The sequence below is a fragment of the Macaca mulatta genome, chromosome 11, assembly GCF_049350105.2.
Source record: "Macaca mulatta isolate MMU2019108-1 chromosome 11, T2T-MMU8v2.0, whole genome shotgun sequence".
In the NCBI taxonomy this organism is placed as follows: domain Eukaryota; kingdom Metazoa; phylum Chordata; class Mammalia; order Primates; family Cercopithecidae; genus Macaca; species Macaca mulatta.
The window spans coordinates 35,070,356-35,090,358 of record NC_133416.1 but is presented as its reverse complement, the minus strand read 5'-3'; the positions used below and the strand labels follow the sequence as shown (position 1 = coordinate 35,090,358).

Here is a 20,003-nt window from a genome sequence, read left to right as displayed (position 1 = left end):
TGAAAAAATGTGAAAAACAAATTTTTATGACTCAAATTCTGTTTAAAAACCTTATCTCATTTTTGCATTTTGCTTGAGTAGAGGAGAAAAGTTTTCTTTTCTTACCTGTCGCCAGGTTTATGCCTGAGACCCCTATAACAAAAGACAGATTAACAAGAGAAAAGCATAACAAATTTATTTATTGTAAGTTTTTTTTGTTTTGTTTTTTTTGTTTGTTTTTTTTTTTTTTTTTGAGACGGAATCTTGCTCTGTCACCCAGGCTGGAGTGCAGTGGCCGGATCTCAGCTCACTGCAAGCTCCGCCTCCCGGGTTTACGCCATTCTCCTGCCTCAGCCTCCCGAGTAGCTGGGACTACAGGCGCCCGCCACCTCGCCCGGCTATTTTTTTTTTTTTGTATTTTTTAGTAGAGACGGGGTTTCACCGTGTTAGCCGGGATCGTCTCTCGATCTCCTGACCTCGTGATCCGCCCGTCTCGGCCTCCCAAAGTGCTGGGATTACAGGCTTGAGCCACCGCGCCCGGCCTATTTATTGTAAGTTTTATGTGACGTGCGAGTTTTCAGAAATGAAGACCCAAAGAAACAGGGAAGACTGTATTATTTATTTTTTTTCTTGAGATGGAGTCTCACTGTGTTGCCCAGGCTGGAGTGCAATGGCGTGATCTTGGCTCACTGCAACTTCTGCCTCCTGGGTTCAAGCAATTCTTCTGCCTCAGATTCCCGAGTAGTTGGGATTACAGCTGCCTGCCAACACGCCCGGCTAATTTTTGTAATCTTAGTAGAGACGGGGTTTCACCATGCTGGCCCGGCTGGTCTTGAACTCCTGACCTCCGGCGATCCGCCGAACTTGGGCCTCCCAAACTGCTAGGATTACAGGCGTGAGCCACCTTGCCTGGCTTTTTTTTTATACAGTCATACAGAAGTCTGGTGAGACAAAGGTGGGCCTGATCTAATGGTAATAAACTGAGGGAATTCAGCAAGGCTTGTTTGTTCAGATTCTTCCCTTTGTGACATTCCTTTCCTCCAGGTATAGGGAGGATCCTTCTGGAATGAGTCTTTGACCTAATTCAAAGGAAGGTCAGCTTGATTTTATATGGTCTGCTTCAAGGGAGAAGGGATGAGAGGAAGGCATAAGCGTGCACTTCCTGCGCCTGCTGCTTCCTCAAATGCCAAGTACCGTATTTTGGGATGACATGTCCTGAAACCCATCACTTCACAATTTTGAAAGCGTTTGAGTGTATGCTTTCTCAGGTAAACCTCTCTCAGCAGTCCTGTTAGTAGCTGGAATTATGGGAAACAGGCATCTAACTGATTTGTCCAGACACATACAAAGTGGTAGAATAGGGGTTCCAGGTGAAGTCTATGGATTTCTTCAACGTAGGGAGTATGCCTACTTCTTTTTCGAAATAAACACATCCTTTGAAATAGAATCACACCTCAATTTTCAGTGTAAGAAAATCTGGATTTTCATGTTGGATTTGTTTAAAGCAGGATGCACCTGTGTGTATAGTATGTTTTTGTTTGCTTTCTTCTATTTTCAGAAAAGGACATGGCTGAGTTATTTTATATATTCAGCAGTCATCACGATATCATCTTATTCTCTGATTGAACAGAAAATGACTTAAAGAAATTCATTTTCCATCCTTATTAGTATTTACTTTAAAAAAACTTTACTCAGTCCAAAATTTCTTTAAAATCTTAGAACACAGCCGTTAATTCACTTTTTTTTTTTTTTTTTTTTTTTTTTTTGAGACAGAGTCTTGCTCTGTCGCCCAGGCTGGGGTGCAGTGGCCGGATCTCAGCTCGCTGCAAGCTCCGCCTCCCGGGTTTAGACCATTCTCCTGCCTCAGCCTCCCGAGTAGCTGGGACTACAGGCGCCCGCCACCTCGCCCGGCTAGTTTTTTGTATTTTTTAGTAGAGACGGGGTTTCACCGTGTTAGCCAGGATGGTCTCGATCTCCTGACCTCGTGATCCGCCCGTCTCGGCCTCCCAAAGTGCTGGGATTACAGGCTTGAGCCACCGCGCCCGGCCCATTAATTCACTTTTAATCCACCACACTGATCTCAATCTCATGACTGCCTAGGCAAATTCATCTGCATTATTTGTTGTTTGAGATTGGCTATTTATCCAGAAAAACCATTGATTGCGCCAACTTGCAGGCTGAATATCTGGAGTCACATCTTTCATGTGTATTCCACAGGAAGAGTGTCTGTGCTTTAAAAATTCAATTGTATTTTTTTCCCTGTTTCCAACTACCTTGTTATTTGGGGAACCATTAAACCAGTCTCAATTCATTCATCTGAAAACTGAAGAAGCAGCTTTCTTCTAAGAACTTATGTTGGCAAATAAAGAATTAATATTTACAGAGTATTTGGAGTTTCATAAGTGAAGGTTTTAAGAGAAAAGAGAAAATAATTTTTTTTTTGTTTGTTTTTGTTTTGAGATGGAGTCTCGCTCTGTCGCCCAGGCTGGAGTGCAGTGGCGCAATCTTGGCTCACTGCAAGCTCTGCCTCCCGGGTTCCTGCCATTCTCCTGCCTCAGCCTCCTGAGTAGCTGGGACTACTGGTGCCCGCCACCACGCCCAGCTAATTTTTTTTGTATTTTTGGTAGAGATGGGGTTTCACCGTGTTAGCCGGGATGGTCTCGATCTCCTGACCTCTTGATCCGCCCCCCTCAGCCTCCCAAAGTGCTGGGATTATAGGCATGAGCCTCCGCGCCCTGCCAAGAGAAAATAATTTTTTTGTCCTCATATCAAAACTATAATAATTATCCCTCTAAGGCCTTGATAAATGACAGTATCATAGTAGCCACCATGCAGTCAGACAGCAAAGACCGGAGAAAGGAGGAACGCAGAGTTCAACCCTGACTATTAAATCTCTTTGCAATTTAAAGCAGGTAATTTTTAAGTTTCCCTATTTATAAACAGAGATGATAGTAGCTGGCTCCGCATCATAGAATATTATAAAGGAACATAAAATAATTTGAGCTCCTTAAAAGAAAAGTCACATTGAAATGTAAGGAGTTCACACAAGTTGCTTTAAAAAGCCTTAAAACTCACAGCAACAACGTGAATGTTTAACATCAGTTAAACATTTTAGTTCAATAAGCCTGATTATAAAACACGCTGATTAATTAGCTATGTGATAGGATATACTGTTTCACTGGGTCCTGTCCAAAGATTGTTACACATTTAGAAAACCTTTGCAGGAATCTCAGCTTCAAGATGGAAGAAGCATGCTATTAACTATTCCTGAATACCTACTCCTGGAATTAGGGCAAGGGTGTATTCCAGGTGATGATGGGCTAGAGGGGCTGATTTACAGAATTTTTCTTGAATTCCTAAAATTGCCTGCTTTCATCACCTGCCACTTTATTATACAGTAACAGGAATTAATGGTTCCAGCTACGGTCCATGAATGACCATTAGTATTTTGCCATTCTAGATTGTCCCGGACTTTCCTAATTCAGTTATCATGTGGTATAAAGGTTTGAACATGGATAGCCCTAAACTAATTTTTATAAAGACAATAAATTGGATTTCTTATGTATCAGCTAACTAATAATGTTCTGCCTGGCCACAGCCTTTGTACAAAGGATTGTTTTATTGGGGCTGGGGGTAGCATAAGCACTCTCTCCAACCACTCCCCCTACCCCGACCCCTTCCCCTTTCTGCATATTCCCAATGCTGAGGGTACTCTGGCCCCCAGACTCTTCAGGATTAGAGCCTTTTTACATTCCCTGTACCTGGCCTGCTAGCCTCCTTTCCCACACCAGCAGGGCCCTTGCAGGCCTACCTCCCTAGTGGCCTGGGGAGGAGAGAAGTGCAGAGTAGAGGATAAAGGGTTAGCCTAGGCATGAGCCTCAGCTAACGTAAAACAATAATATGAGGCCGGACACGGTGGCTCCCAGAGGCTGAGGCAGGAGAATTCCTTGAACCCAGGAGGTGGAAGTTGCAGTGAGCCGAGATCGTGCCTTCGTACTCCAGCCTGGGCAACAAGAGCGAAACTCTGTCTCAAAAAATAATAACAATAATAATAATATGAGTTGTTTTCAACTTATTTATAATAATAAATTTCAGCGTCCTTAAGGATCCAATTCTTAATGTGTCCTTGATTTCTCTCTTAAATTGGCTGTGGGGTCATGGAAAAGATTGCTTTCAAGTAAGGGAGACTGAGGCAGAAGGATCACTTGAGCTCAGAGGTTGCAGTTCAACCTGGGCAACATAGTGATACTCCATCTCCAATAAAATTTATGGAAAAAAATTGTTTTTCCTTATTTAAGATCCAAATTCCAGCCGTTCTTTGCCATAGAGATTAAAAATTAAGTGGCTGCCTGACCTTTTGCCAGCCCTTGTGGAGAAATCAAGCCCCTGGAAACAGGAGATGCCTGGTTTATCTCAGCTGCCCTTGTCTCCAGGGTGACAGTTACAAGCCTGTCACTGCCTCCTCACAAGACTCCTTGAGGCCTGAAAATTGTTTATCAGGCAGATCGTTTGGCTGTAGGAAATAAGGACATGTGGACAAACATAATTTGGGATGGATTTAGACTTTTTGGCTCTCTGGCAAAAATAATTTCAAATTACCATTCTCCCTCCCCTTGAATGTATCGTCAGTATTTTGAAATTTTGTCTTTATAACAGTTTACTGGAAAAGTTATGTTGATGTGTTCCCATTGCACTGGCAAGGAGCTGCCTGTGTTGCTGTATTCTCAACATCTTTCATGAGTCTCTAAAGCCTAGAAGAGTTAATTGAGTATATTTTCCTCCAATTTCTAAGATATGCTACATGACAGAAAAAGAAATTTCAGTTAAACATAAGAAAGTAGATATTACTTGGCTTTTGGAGATTGTTGATTATTTTGATTAGCCCTTTTTTAAGGCAGTAAGAGAAAACTCAAAAGAAAAAAAAAAGCTGAGAGAAGGATAAAGGAGGCAGAAGAGGGACACAATATACTGCTTTCCACTACTCCCCACTCCTCAGAGAGGAGTATTTGAAGATGTACGAGACAGGCATCCGTTGAATTCCTGCAGGCTTCACAGAGCTGAGCACAAAGGGCTGGCTCCTGTCTGTTTTCATGAGAGTGGGCTGGCTGTTAGAACACCAAACAAAGGAGGGGCCAGGTGATTCCACAAAAGCAGCCATTTGGATGGAGTATAGAGGTTGATTTCCTTTCCTGCCTAACTCTCCTGTTGCCAAATATCTCAACCCCAGCATTGGCCTTAAGTTGATCCATGTTTCCCTTGATCATGCTGATCTGCCCTGTTTTTTTTCTTGTTTTTTTGTTTATTTTTTTTTTTTGAGATGGAGTCTTGCTCTGTCGCCCTGGCTGGAATGCGGTGGTACTATCTCGGCTCACTGAAACCTCTACCACCTGGGTTCTCCTGCCTCAGCCTCCCGAGTAGCTGGGATTACAGGTGCCTGCCACCACACCTGGCTAATTTTTGTATTTTTAGGAGAGATGGGTTTCATCATGTTGGCCAGGCTGGTCTTGAACTCCTGACCTCATGATCCACCCACCTCGGCCTCCCAAAGTGCTGGGATTACAGGTGTGAGCCACCACGCTCAGCCTACCCTGTTGTTTATACAAGCTGTCTTATCTAGTAGTGCTGAGTCACCATTATATTTATTGCCTACACCTGCTTATTATAAGAAGCTTCCGAATTCCTGCCCTGGGAACAGAGTTCTGTGACTTGGGAAACTGAATTTTATAGTCCAGACCACCTAAACCAGACAATGAGTCCCAAATTTTTCAGCACTATAACCACCGAACATTTTTAGATTTTTGTGAATTTCCTCTCCCTTCTTTTTCTTTTTTAAATTCAACTTTCATTTTGAAAACTTTTTTTTTTTTTTTTTTTTGAGACAGAGTTTCGCTGTTGTTGCTCAGGCTGTAGTGCAATGGAGTTATCTCAGCTTCACTGCAACCTCTGCCTCCCGGGTTCAAGCGATTCTCTTGCCTCATCCTCCCGAGTAGTTGGGATTACAGGTCCCCGCCACCACGCCCAGCTAATTTTTTGTATTTTTAGTAGAGATGGGGTTTCACCATGTTGGCCAGGCTGGTCTTGAATGCCTGACCTCAGGTGATCCACCCGCTTCTGCGTCTCAAAGTGCTGGGATTACAGGCGTGAGCCACCACACCCAGCCAAAACTTTCTTTTTGAGACAGAGTTTCGCTTTTGTTGCCCAGGCTGAAGTGCAGTGGTGGTGTGATCTTGGCTGACTGCATCCTCTGCCTCCTGAGTTCAAACGGTTCTTCTCCCTCAGCCTCCCGAGTAGCTGGGATTACAGGTGCCTGCCACTATGCCTAGCTAATTTTTGTATTTTTAGTAGAGATAGGTTTCACCATGTTGGCCAGGCTGGTCTCGAACTCCTGACCTCAGGTGATCCACCTGCCTCTGCCTCCCAAAGTGCTGGGATAACAGGCGTGAGCCACCACGCCCAGCTAAAAAACTTTTGTAGAGAATGTTTTGATAACCTTTGATCACTTGCCATATCCCAGGGTGGTGTGAAACTAGCATTTAAAAACATTAATGTACATTTAATACTTGTTCTTGGCGTCCATTACTTAAAGTTTAGTACATCGTTGTTATGCAGTCTGTAAATGTTAATTAGCCCACTTATATTCTGAGTTATTTTACTATTTTCTTGATTGCAGGAAATCTTCACCGAACCAGCAGTGTTCCTGAATATGTCTACAACCTACACCTGGTTGAAAATGATTTTGTTGGAGGCCGTTCCCCTGTTCCTAAAACCTATGACATGCTGAAGGTAGGATATCAAAGAATGTAACCCTAGTGATCAGATTACCATGAAAATATTTTCAAACTTCCTAAGATTATTTTTGAGTGTTTACTTTTCCCAAGTATTATCATTTCCTAAATGAGCTTTAAGAAAATTGATTTTTGTGACGATACCATGGAAAACTAGGGATGTTAAACATTCTTACATCCTAGTGCAAATAAATATGACTCAAGTCAACCAAGTCTTATTTTCAAAAAGCCTTTACCCAGAAAGGGGCAAACTTCTCATCATCTGATTCAGAGAAACGGACATGTTGGGTAATAGTCCCAGAGTAATTAGTCCTCAGCAAAGTTGAAATCTGATTTATGCCTCCTTTGAACTTTATTTCTCTCATGTGCAGGCTGGCACAACTGCCACTTATGAAGGTCGCTGGGGAAGAGGAACAGCACAGTACAGCTCCCAGAAGTCGGTGGAAGAAAGGTCCTTGAGGCATCCTCTGAGGAGGCTGGAGATTTCTCCTGACAGCAGCCCAGAGAGGGCTCACTACACGCACAGCGATTACCAGTACAGCCAGAGAAGCCAGGCTGGGCATACCCTGCGCCACCAAGAAAGCAGGCGGGCCGCCCTCCTAGTGCCACCGAGATATGCTCGTTCTGAGATTGTGGGGGTCAGCCGTGCTGGCACCACAAGCAGGCAGCGCCACTTTGACACGTACCACAGACAGTACCAGCATGGTTCTGTTAGCGACACCGTTTTTGACAGCATCCCTGCCAACCCGGCCCTGCTCACGTACCCCAGGCCAGGGACCAGCCGCAGCATGGGCAACCTCTTGGAGAAAGAGAACTACCTGACGGCAGGGCTCACCGTTGGGCAGGTCAGGCCGCTGGTGCCCCTGCAGCCCCTCACTCAGAACAGGGCTTCCAGGTCCTCCTGGCACCAGAGCTCCTTCCACAGCACCCGCACGCTGAGGGAAGCTGGGCCCAGTGTCGCCGTGGATTCCAGCGGGAGGAGAGCGCACTTGACCGTTGGCCAGGCGGCGGCAGGGGGAAGTGGGAATCTGCTCACCGAGAGAAGCACTTTCACTGACTCCCAGCTGGGGTAAGTCCCCTCCTGACTCTGCAGCTCAGTCATTGCCAGCACATTCTGTTCCCACAGCCCTGACAGCATGAGCTGGCACTTCTGGGGCTTGAGAGAAAGGCTTCCAGAGATAAGTGATTAAAATAATGACTTTTCAGGCAGCTGCCTAATTGACAGATCAGCCTATTTACCTCGGGGACAGGGGCCAGGCTACCTGCTCACATGGCAGCTTTGTGCGGAAATGTGACATTTAGTCCATCTGTTCCAGATTAGATGCTGGCTGAAGGGACCCTACCCCTCAGCCATATGAAAATCTGCTCTAAACTCCAAAGTAGGCCAAGAAATGAAGAACTGCACGTGTATTTTCTTCATCATCCCTTGAAATAAAAGGAAAAAATGCTTATTCCTAGTGCTAAGTGTGAACCTCAAATGCCATTTTGATAACTATGACTGTAAAAAGAGCTAAGGAAAGATGGCTAGATGGCTGACAGAAGTTTCTTCCTTTGATACTTGGTACCTTTTACATTTCTAGTGTCAGTGATTTGAAGGGGTATTCTTTTGCCCATACTAAATTATTAAAATAACTGAATTTTTAAATCATTCCTTTCCCTTCCTATTTACTTTATAGCTTGACTAATTTAGTGTTTGGAACTTAACCCTTATTCAAGTTTAATGCCTGAGCACAAATTTTATAAACTGAGCACGTTACTAAGAGAAAGATTGAGAAATGGATGGCTGATTAGATCCTGCAATAACCATCTAACATGATTAGGATAAAGCATTAGATATGTTATTGTCATTTGATTGCTAAAGTTGTCTAATGATAGTTGTTACCTCTAAACATCCCTTCAAGTGAAATTGTACAGCATGCTCACTGACCAGGTAGGCATCATTGGTAAACTACTTCTCAAAATGATGAGGGCTAATCTAATCTTAACACAGGAAATATTTTTTATGATGTAAAATTCACCATGAGATTTGTAACTTTTTTTTTTTTTTTTGAGATGGAGCCTTGCTCGGCAGCCCAGGCTGGAGTGCAGTGGCGCGATCTCGGCTCACTGCAAGCTCCGCCTCCCGGGTTCACGCCATTCTCCTGCCTCAGCCTCCCGGGTAGCAGGACTACAGGTGCCCACCACCACGCCCGGCTAATTTTTTGTATTTTTAGTAGAGACGGGGTTTCACCGTGTTAGCCAGGATGGTCCCGAAATACTGACCTCGTGATCCGCCAACCTCGGCCTCCCAGAGTTCTGGGATTACAGGCGTGAGCCACTGCGCCCGGCAAGATTTCTAACATTTCTTATAGTAAGCAGACCTTTGGCAATATGAGCATACTTACCAAGAGGAAAAATGAGCCAGGAGCAGTGGCCCAGGCCTGTAATCCCAGCACTTGGGGATGCCCAGACGAGCGAATCACTTGAGCTCAGGAATTCAAGACCAGCCTGGCCAACATGGTGAAACCCCATCTCTACAAACAATACAAATATTAGCTGGGTGTGGTGGTGTGCGCCTGTGGTTCCAGCTACTCGAGAGGCTGAGGCGGGAGGATTGCTTGAGCCCAAGAGATGGAGGTTGCAGTGAGCCAAGATTGTGCCACTGCACTCCAGCCTGGAAAACACAGTGAGACCTCGTCTCAAAAAAAAAAAAAAAAAAGAGAGAGAGAGAGAGAAAGTGTATCAGGTCATTGTTTATGGAGGAAAAAGCTGATAAAGGCTTTTAAACAGGTAATTCAAAATTTATGGAATGCCTACCATAGTCTAGGATTTGTGATAGCCACAATTTTAGCAAAATGATTTTAACAGTAAAAAAATTATTATCTGACATCCTCCAACAACTGGTATTCTCTTCCTCCATCTCTGTGCCCCTTGCTTCTTGAACCACCCTGTCACTTCCCAGGCTCTCGTCAACCCACTGCAACATGATTTCAGTCCCCTCCATTCCACCTAAACGGTCTCCTGACAAATGTAGCAATAACTGCCTTATCTGCTACATTCTAAGCGGATGCTATATTGAGTAGTATAAGCAGTCCTTATATTACTCAACCTGCAGGTGGTGTTTGAGACACCATGAAATTCTCTCATCCCTTGGTTTTCAGGGCACTAGCTTCTCCTGGGTTTCCACTCAGCTCTCCAGCCATTCTTTGTTAGTCTTCTCTGCATGCTCCCTTTCCGCCTGCCCAAAGGAGGCATCTTCAGTAACCCTTCTATTCCAAGCCTTGATGCTCTTCCAGAGAGGCCCTGTGTACCTCACTTTTATCCTTATAGTTCTCAAAGTTTTGTCTGCAATTCCATCCTCGATGCCGAATTCTGGACCTATATGAAAATGTAACAACCTCCTACATATTTCAAACTCAGCATGTCCTAAACGAAACTCATCTCCCTGTCCTCAACTTCCACCCGTCTCCTCCTGCTGTAGCCTACTATTTTCAAACCTGGAAGTCATTCCTATCTTCTCCCTCTCTAGTCACCTATCACCAAGCCATATTTTTCCTTCTATAATGGGTCTTGAATTTTATCCTTCTTTCCATTTCCATTACACAGGCCTCTCTGCCTTTGGTCTTGCTCAGTCAGAACCGTTCTCTAGGACTGTCAGAATTATCTTTCCACGTCTGATTGTTTCTCTCCCCAGTTTATAACCCTTCCGTAATTCCACTAAGCGTTCATGCTTTTAGGCATGACATACGGGGCCCATTGTGTTTTCAGCTCTGCTCATCACTTCAGCCTCTTCTCCTTCTCCTCTTCTCTGCCGTTTGCCACCACCATCCCCAAACATAGCCACATACCAATACCCAAACCACCTGGAACCTCTTTACTTTCCTTAATGGAAGATATTCATCCATATTCATTCTCTCTCTCTTTCCTTCTTTCCCCCCACTCCAGACCTTTACATATGCAGCTCTATTTTTGTCTGACTACTTATAATTCTGGATTTAGCTCAGATACCACCTTTTTTCTGACCACTTCCTTCCCAGTCTAGCTTAGGTACCCCAGATGGGAGCCTTGTGAGCCTTGTATGAGTGTCTCTATCAGAATATTATATTGTGGCTACACATTTGCTTATCTGTTCTCCCTCTGGACTTTGAGCTTTTTGTGAGTGCTCAATCATCTTTATATTCTCAGCACCCTAAAATGGAAGTAGGTCTATAGTAGGCACTGTATAAATATATGATGAGGCCAGGTACAGTGGCTCACACCTGTAATCCTAGCACTTTGGGAGGCCCAGGCTGGAGGATCGCTTGAGCCCAGGAGTTTGAGGCCAGCTTGGATAACATCGGGAGATGCCATTTCTCTTACAAATAAACAACTTAGCCTGGCATGATAGTTCCCAACTGTGGTCCCAGCTACTCCGGAGGCCAAAGTGGGAGGATTGATTGAACCAGGGAGGTTGAGGCTACAGTGAGCTGTGATTGTGCCACTATACTCCAGCCTGGGCAACAGAGTGAGATCTTATTTCAATAAATAAATAAGTATATAGTGAAAGAGTGAAGGAATTACAGAAAGGAGAAATGAAATATAAGCTTTACTTTTTGCCATCTAGGTTCTTTTGTTGCTCAAATTCTAGAAGTATTAGTCATACTATTTTTGGATTATTGTTTTAATAGACAGGGCAAATTGTATTAGAATATTTCAAAGAATAGAAGGAACACTTGGGGTCAAGAAATTTAAAAATAATGAGTAAGAAATCTCTTCCTGAGATTTCCCCAAATTCTAGAGAGTAGAAATCATAGAAATCAACTTTTTTCTCTGATTTTGAAAGGAAAATTTAGCTGTCTGTGAAAAGGAGAGGGAACCAGAAATATTTTGCGTAATGAGGAAGATAGATGCCCACGGTGGTGCCTGTGCCTACCTGACCTCCCCCTTTCCTCTGCTGGGCTCCACGCCTCGTTTCAGTTCCCCAGGCTGCTCCTGGGACACCTGCCCTGAGACCACACACTGTGTTCTCCTTGGTCCTGCATTGTCAAACTCTGTCCAGCCCCTATTTTGGAGATTTAAGTTTTTATGCCTAGTGAAACTCCCACATGTAAAGGAGTATTCTTTCATATACGTTGAATATTAACTGGATAAAACCATAAACCTGCATAATGACCTAAGTTATTAAACAATGGACCTGGCTTTCCAAAAGAAGAATGGCTGGTTAAACGGTTACTAATGCAGCTAAAAACTGAGACTTGGAGTATAAGAGAGACAAACTGATGAAACTCATGTTCTAAATCAAACTGATGAAAAAGGTTTTAAGAATCACCACAAAAAAATTCCAGATGAATTTTTCTAAAACCATGATTTATGACCTGTTGGAGACTGATGGTTCTGCAAATGAGTGTTAGGGTCTTCATAGGTCCTTCCCAGTAAGCATCACAAAAGATGAAAATGGGCCAGGCACGGTGGCTCACACCTGTAATCCCAGCACTTTACGAGGCCAAGGTGGGCGGATCACTTGAGGTCAGGAGTTCGAGACCAGCCTGGCCAACATGGTGAAATCCCGTCTCTACTAAAAATACAAAAATTAGCCAGGTATGGTGGTAGATGCCTGTTATCCCAGCTACTTTGGATGCTGAGGCAGGAGAATTGCTTGAACCCAGGAGGCGGAGGTTGTAATGAGCTGGTATCGTGTCATTGCATTCCAGCGTGGGTGAAAGAACAAGACTTAGTCTCAAAAAAAATAATTAAATAAATAAAATTAAAGATGAAAATTGAGTGGGATGTATGATGGTCTAGGAGAAGAGCAGTGAAAAATAGGATATGTCGTCAAGTGCTAGGTTGTGTGATACATATTAGTGTCTACAGAAATTTAAAGAACACAAGAGCAGGGCCGGGCATGGTGGCTCACAGCTGTAATCCCAGCACTTTGGGAGGCTGAGGCTGGCAGATTGCTTGAGCCCAGGAATTTGAGACCAGCCTGGGCAACATGGCAAAACCCCATTTCTACAAAGTACAAGAATTAGCTGGGCATGGTGGTGCATGCCTGTAGTCCCAGCTACTCAGGAGGCTGAAGCAACAGAATCACTTGAACCTGGGAGGTCCAGGCTGCAGTCAGCCATGATCGCGACACTGCACTCCACCCTGGGCAACAGAGTGAGACCCTGTCTCAAAGCAAAACAAACAAACAAACAAAACCCACAAGAGCATTGTACTTTGGGATTAGTTGAGGGAGACTAAGCAGAGAGGATGGATCTTCTCTAGGATTGACAGTCAAATTTGTGACCAAGAGCACTGCAGAGCAGAAACAGAGCATATTGACTTCCCTCCACATCATCTTAATTACTACCTGCTTTAGTTCTTTGATTTTTCATCTCTTTCGACTATACCTTTTTTTTCCATTTCCATTTTTAACAGCCCAGTTCAAGCCTTGTTTGCCTCTGCTGAACCTTTTATAGTGTCCTCAACACTGTGTCTTTCTTTTGAGGAACACATATCCATTCCAGAGTCATCTTTCCAAAGCATTGCTTTCACCATACTTTAAGATATTTGTGAGGATTTGCATTTCCTGAGCATCTGACAACACTTGTAGGAGCTATCTATTCATTATTTTGTGTTTGCTTTGCCTTCAGAGGTGTAGCCATATTCTAATATCACGGGAACCAGCCCGGGCAGGGCTGTGTTGTTAGTTGGCAGGAATGCTGGCTACTGGGGGATTACACACACACAAGTTACAGTGTTGTCTTGCTTTGCTTTTTTTGTTTTTTTGTTTTTTTTTTTTGACAGTTTCACTCTTGTTGCCCAGGCTGGAGTGCAACGGTACGATCTCGGCTCACTGCAACCTCCACCTCCCGGGTTCAAGCAATTCTTCTGCCTCAGCCTCCCGAGTAGCTGGGATTTCAGGTGCTTGCCACCATGCCCGGCTAATGTTTTATATTTTTAGTAGAGACGGGGTTTTACCATGTTGGCCAGGTTGATCTTAAACTCCTGAGCTCAAGTACTCCACCTACCTTGGGCTCCCAAAGTGCTGGGATTACAGGTATGAGCTACTGCTCCCCAGCCAAGTTACTGGGGTTTCCCCCCGCCGCCGTAATGTCTCATATTCCGACCAGTGGTATTTTACACTGCTTTCTCTTACATTTTTAAATTTATACTGATATCATTTTAAAAATTGTTGAAGTGACTCACTTCTGGAGAATATGTTCAGGGGTGAGTGGGGCTGGGGAACAGCTTTCTCTTCCTGATCCTCCAGCCCATGCCCATCGCCATCTCTTCAGGCCACATTTCTGCCGGCTTCAAGAAATGTTTTATAAGTGAGTGCGGAGAGAAAGAAGGAGGGAGGAAGGGAGAGAAAAGGGGCTGGAACGGGAGAATGCTGTAGGAGAATAGAGGAGGAAAGAATAGCTCTAGCCGGGATAAGGGCACAGAAAAGATTTCACAGAAATGAAGATATTTGAGCTGAGGCAGGAGGATTACTTACTACCAGGAGTTAGAGACCAGCCTGAGCGATATAGCGAGGCCTCATCTCTACAAAAATTTAAAAATTTGACTAGGCGCGGTGGCCCACGCCTGTAATCCCAGCACTTTGGGAGGCTGAGGTGGGTGGATCACAAGGTCAGGAGTTCGAGACCAGCCTGGCGAACATGGTGAAACCCCATCTCTACTAAAAATACAAAAATTAGCTGGGCGTGGTGGTGGGCGCTTGTAATCCCAGCTACTGGGGAGGCTGAGGGAGGAGAATTGCTTGAACCTGGGAGGCAGAGGTTGCAGTGAGCCGAGATTGTGCCACTGCACTCTAGCCTGGGTGACAGAGCATGACTCCGTCTCCAAAAAAAAAAAAACTATTTAAAAAATTAGCCAGGTGTGGTGGCATGCAACTGTAGTCCCCGCTACTCAGAAGGCTGAAGTGGGAGGATGATTTGAGTCCAGGAGGTTGAGGTTATGGTGAGCTATGATCACATCACTGCACTCTCACCTGCGTAACGGAACAGGACTGTCTTTCTGAAAAAAGAAGAACAAGAAGAAATGAAGATATTTGAATTGAGTCTTGAAGAATGGGTACGAATTAGGTAGTATGATAAGCTTGCTGGAAAAGTAAAAGAAGGTGGCTTGTGAAGAAGGTGGCAGTGTTTAGAGAAGGGTTAAAAGCCCGGTGTGATTGGAGGGGTGTAAGATCCAAGGAGGGGAAGGAAAAGAGGTTGAGGATGACAGGAAATGGAGTCAGACTTGGGCCAGAATGTATGCCATGTTATGGAGTCGGACTTGATAGACAGTCAGACAGAAAGTTGACCCCCTGACAGCTGTAGTAAACCTTGCTGAGGAAGTCTTCACTTAGTTTAGGAATTTTTTTAGTGATAAAGTGAAATCGCATTGGATTGCCTAAGTGTGAACACAGAGCTTCTAGGTGAATCATGTTCAGGAAAATAAAGGATTAGAGTAATGGAATTATTTGTGGGTGTTAGAGATGGGAAATTCAAACTTTCCTGAGTCATGTATGGCTTATGAGATGGATTAATGGCTCAATATTTTTTTTTTTTCTTAAAAGCTGCATAACAGAAGGCTATTCTTACGAATGATTTTTCATCAGTTAATACACCCGTGATGGCTGGTAAAGACTTTGCCACTGAGCTTGAGACTAGACTTACAGAGTTTTGACTTCTCTATAAAGGCCTCAGAGTCCATGAATGTAAACTCTTTCCCTCTCCTTTAAAAGGTGTGTGTATATTAGATAAAAATATTAGATAAAAGTGACTCAAATTCTAGTTTTAATGGTAATAGCCTGCATTTTTTATTTTTTTTACCAAGTATAATTGACTCGTGTGAGGCACATTAAAAATATGAGATCATTATATAATTCTCAGTATAGATGCCAGAAATTTGCTGCTTCACTTTTAATACCCTTTATACTTATGAGGTAACCCTTCTGTGTTTGAACATGTGTTTCAGAAGCAGGGGCTATTAGTTTTTAGTCATGAGGCACATTATTCCTTATCGCCCCACCTGCACCACACCCACCCACACACAGGCACACCCTTCACAACGCTGCACACACTCACACCTGTACACATGTGCATGTATTCATGGGTTAGCCTAATAGAAAAGAGTATTTACTCACTGTACTTGCTAGTAGATATTGGAAAACTCCTTCTCAGGATGTCTCCAGTGTCTTTATTACCTGGAATGAGTCAGGTATAACCCTCTTTGAAGCCAAAGAACAGCCCTATATTACCTTTAAGCGTGTCTTTAGTCATTATTTTGTGTGTTTGTTTGTTTGTTTTTGAAACAGAGTTTCGCTCTATTGCTCAGGCTGGAGCGCCGTGCAGTGGCGTCACCGAGGCTCACTGCAGCCTTGACCTCCCAGGCTCAAGCGATCCTCCCACCTCAGCCTTCCAAGTAGCTGGGTCTATAGGTACATGCCACCACACCCAGCTGATTTTGGGTTTTTTGTTTGTCTTTTTGTAGAGACAGGGTCTCACTATGTTGCCAGGACTGGTCTTGAACTCCTAGACTCAAGCATTCCTCCTGCCTCAGCCTCCGAAAGTGCGGGGATTACAGATGTGAGCCACCGTGCCCAGCTAGAAATAATGTTTAATTTCTGTAAACAGATTTCTTTTGAATTATTTTAAAAGTCTTACTGTGCCTTTAAAGTTGCTTTTAAAGATGTAAGAATCATAGGATACATATTTATCTTTTTTCCTTTTTTTTTTTTTTTTGAGACGGAGTCTCATTCTTTTGCCTAGGCTGGAGTGAATTGGCACTATCTCTGCTCACTGAAATGTCCACCTCTGGTTCAAGTGATTCTCCTGCCTCAGCCTCCTGAGATTACGGTTGTATACCACCACCACACCCAGCTAATTTTTTGTATTTTTAGTAGAGATGGGGTTTTACCATGTTGGCCAGGCTGGTCTTGAACTCCTCACCTCAAATGATCCACCCACCTCGGCGTCATATTTCTTTTTAAAAGTTCAGCTTCTTTCTTTGGTATATGGTATAATTCAATCGAATGACATCATCCAATTCTCCCGTCTGATCAGAGCTGGAGAATTTCTAGTCAGTAGTCCCTCTGCCTTCCAATCTTGGGTGCTGATTTTTCTTTTGGCTGAAGAAAAGCCAAGGTTCAGATGTTCTAGTGCTTCCCAGTATTAGCTGAGTCATCTGTGGAAGACCAGGTCGGTAGGCAGGAGGTGGGAGGTTTGGAATCTGGCTGAATCTGTGCCTGTTTGTCTAGGAATGCAGACATGGAGATGACTCTGGAGCGAGCAGTGAGTATGCTCGATGCAGACCACATACCGCTGTCCAGGATTTCTGCTGCAGCCACTTTCATACAGCATGAGTGCTTCCAGAAATCTGAAGCTCGGAAGAGGGTGAGTGTCATCTTCAGTCCATTGCAAAACGCAACACACTTTCACTTCTATTATGATGACCTTGCACACTGAAACCAGTACTTTATTTAAATTTTTAAAAATCGAGACGGGGCGCAGTGGCTTATGCCTAGAATCCCAGCACTTTGGGAGGCCGAGGCAGGTGGATCACGAGGTCAGGAGTTTCAGACCAACCTGGCCAACATGGTGAAACCCCCATCTCTACTGAAAATACAAAAATTAGCTGGGTGTGGTGGCAGGTGCCTGTAATCCCAGCTACTCTGGAGGCTGAGGCAGGAGAATCGTTTGAACCCGGGAAGTGGAGGCTGCAGTGAGCCAAGATTGCACCATGGCACTCCAACCTGGACAACAGAGTGAGACTCATCTTAAAAAAGAAAAAATAAACAAACAAAAATTTCATTGAGGTCTTTTACTTTAAAAGGAAACAGCCACTCATTACCAAAAATATTTCCTGCAAATCGGAAATGCAGAAAGTAAGTCCCTACGCAAACTTCCCCTTTCTTTTCCTGTCTCCCCAACCTCTCCATTTAGAACCCTCCCCAGCGGCCAGTGTTTTGCAACTTTTTTTCATTCAATGATTCCATTAACATTTGTAACAGTTGTTCAATGAATTGCTTTGTGCATATGTCGTTTGACTCTTTGTTCCTGTAGGACAGATCCTCAGAGATGGAAGCAATAGGTTATTTTATATTTGTTTTAAAAAGTGATATAAAAATAAAAAAAAGAAAAGAAATCAAAAGTGATACATTCATGAGGGAGAAGGAATCACAGCTCAAAAAGGTGTTCGGTGAAAAGTAAGTCTCTTCTACTCTAAACTCCAGCCTATATATTCTCTCTGTTCTCTTTCAGTCTTTCTTACACACAAACACATATATCATTTTTTTTGTCTTTCCAGAGATATTTTATACACATAGAAACAATTGTTGAAACAGTTGATTGAGTATCCTTTTTAAAACATGAAATAATAAATGATAACTTACTACTTGCAGTACTTTATTTTTTCACACTATATCTTGGAAATCTTCAATATATATTAATCCTACCTCATTCTTTCAAGATGCTGCATAGATTACTGTTGTTAAATGTATCAGTTTTGTTGATTCATTTTTTAACAACGTTATTGAGGTACAATCTGACATAGTTTTGACATGTTTTGACACTATAAAACCATCATCACAATCAAGATAACAAACACATCCATTACCTCCAGTGTTTTCTTGTGCCCCTCTGTAATCCATATATCCCACCTGCCCCTAACCTACTAACAGCCTCCCAAAACAACCAATGAATGATCTGCTTTCTATTTTTTGAAACAGGATCTGACTGTGTCACTTAGGCTGGAGAGCAGTGGTGCGATCACAGCTCACTGAAGCCTCAACTTTCTGGGCTCAAGCAATCCTCCTACCCCAGTCTCCTGAGTAGCTGGCACTGTAGGTGCACACAACCATGCCCAGCTAGTTTTTGTATTTTTTGTAGAGATGGGGGTCTCACTATGTTGCCCCCAGGCTGGTCTGGAACACCTGGGCTCAAGCAATTCCCTTCCTCGACCTCCCAAAGTTCTTGGGTTACAGGCATGAGCCACCATGCCCAGTCGTGATCTGGTTTCTGTCACTATAGATTAGATTGAATTTTCTAGAATTTTGTATAAATGGAATCATATAGAATATAAGCTTTTTTTGGTTTGAATTCTTTTACTCAGAGTAAGTCTTTTGAGATTTACCCATGTCGTGTGTGTCAGAAGTTTTGGCTATTACAAATAAAGCTACCGTGAGCATTTGTGTACAAGACTTCATGTAGACATATGATTTCATTTCTCTTGAGTAAATACGTAGGCGTAAATGCCTGGATGGTATGATAGGTGTATGTTTGACTTTTTAAGAAACTGTGAAACCATTTTACAAAGTAGCTGTGCCATTTCACATTCCCACTTGCAATTTATGAGAGTTCCAGTTCCTCCTTATCTTAACATTTGATATAGTGAGCCTTAATGTTAGTCTGTGAGTTTGTAGAGGTGTTTTATTGTGATTTTGATTTGCATTTCCCCAATGACAAAGGGGTTGAACTTTTTTTTTTTTTTTTTTTTGAGATAGGATCTGCCTCTGTTGCCCAGGCTGGAGTGCAGTGGCACAATCTAGGCTCACTGCAACCTCCACCTCTCGGGCTCAAGTGATCCTCCCACCTCAGCCTGCCAAGTAGCTGGGCCTACCAGTGCACTACCACACCTTGCTGATTTTTGTATTTTTTGTAGAAACGGGGTTTCACCATGCTGCCCAAATTGGTCTCCAACTCCCGAGTTCAAAGGAGCCGGCTACCTTGGCCTCCCGAAGTGATGGGATTACAGGCATGAGCCACCACACCTAGCCAGAACATCTCTTTATGTGCTTATTTCCCACTTATATGTCTTCTTCGGTGAAATGTGTATTCAATTCTTTTGCCCATTTTTTTGTGTTTTGTTTTCTTATTACTGAATTTTGACAGTTTTTGAATATTTTCTATACACAAGACCTTTTCCAGATATATATGGAAATATTTTCTCCCAGTTGCGCTTTGTTTTTTCATTCTCCTAATAGTTTTTCATTTTAATGAGATTTAATGAGATTCCTGTGTATCCAAGAAATCATTCCCTATTCAAAGGTTAGAAGATAATCTATATTTTATTCTAGAAATTTTGTAAATGTTATATTTTGTAGTTGTTCTATGGTCCATTTGTGGTTAATTTTTTATATATTGTAATATGTGGACTGAAGTTCCTTTTTTTGATATATGTAAATTTAATTGTTCAGGTGTCATTTGTTGCAACGACTTTTATTTCACTACTGAATTGTCTTTGTATCTTTGCTGAAAAGGAATTGATTAAATATGTGTGAGTCTATTTCTGGACTGTGTATTCTGTTCT

General features: G+C 43.1%; 1 protein-coding gene across 2 annotated transcripts in view; it reads left to right on the top strand.

Moving 5' to 3' along the window:
- Positions 1-20,003, top strand: part of PKP2 (plakophilin 2) — a 108,651-nt gene that overhangs the window by 12,123 nt on the left and 76,525 nt on the right. For both annotated transcript variants that reach the window (XM_077953850.1, XM_015151418.3), the window contains exons 2-4: positions 6,650-6,762; positions 7,136-7,833; positions 16,954-17,089. In XM_077953850.1, coding sequence (XP_077809976.1) covers positions 6,650-6,762; positions 7,136-7,833; positions 16,954-17,089 — 947 coding nt within the window. The remainder of the gene's footprint in view (positions 1-6,649; positions 6,763-7,135; positions 7,834-16,953; positions 17,090-20,003) is intronic.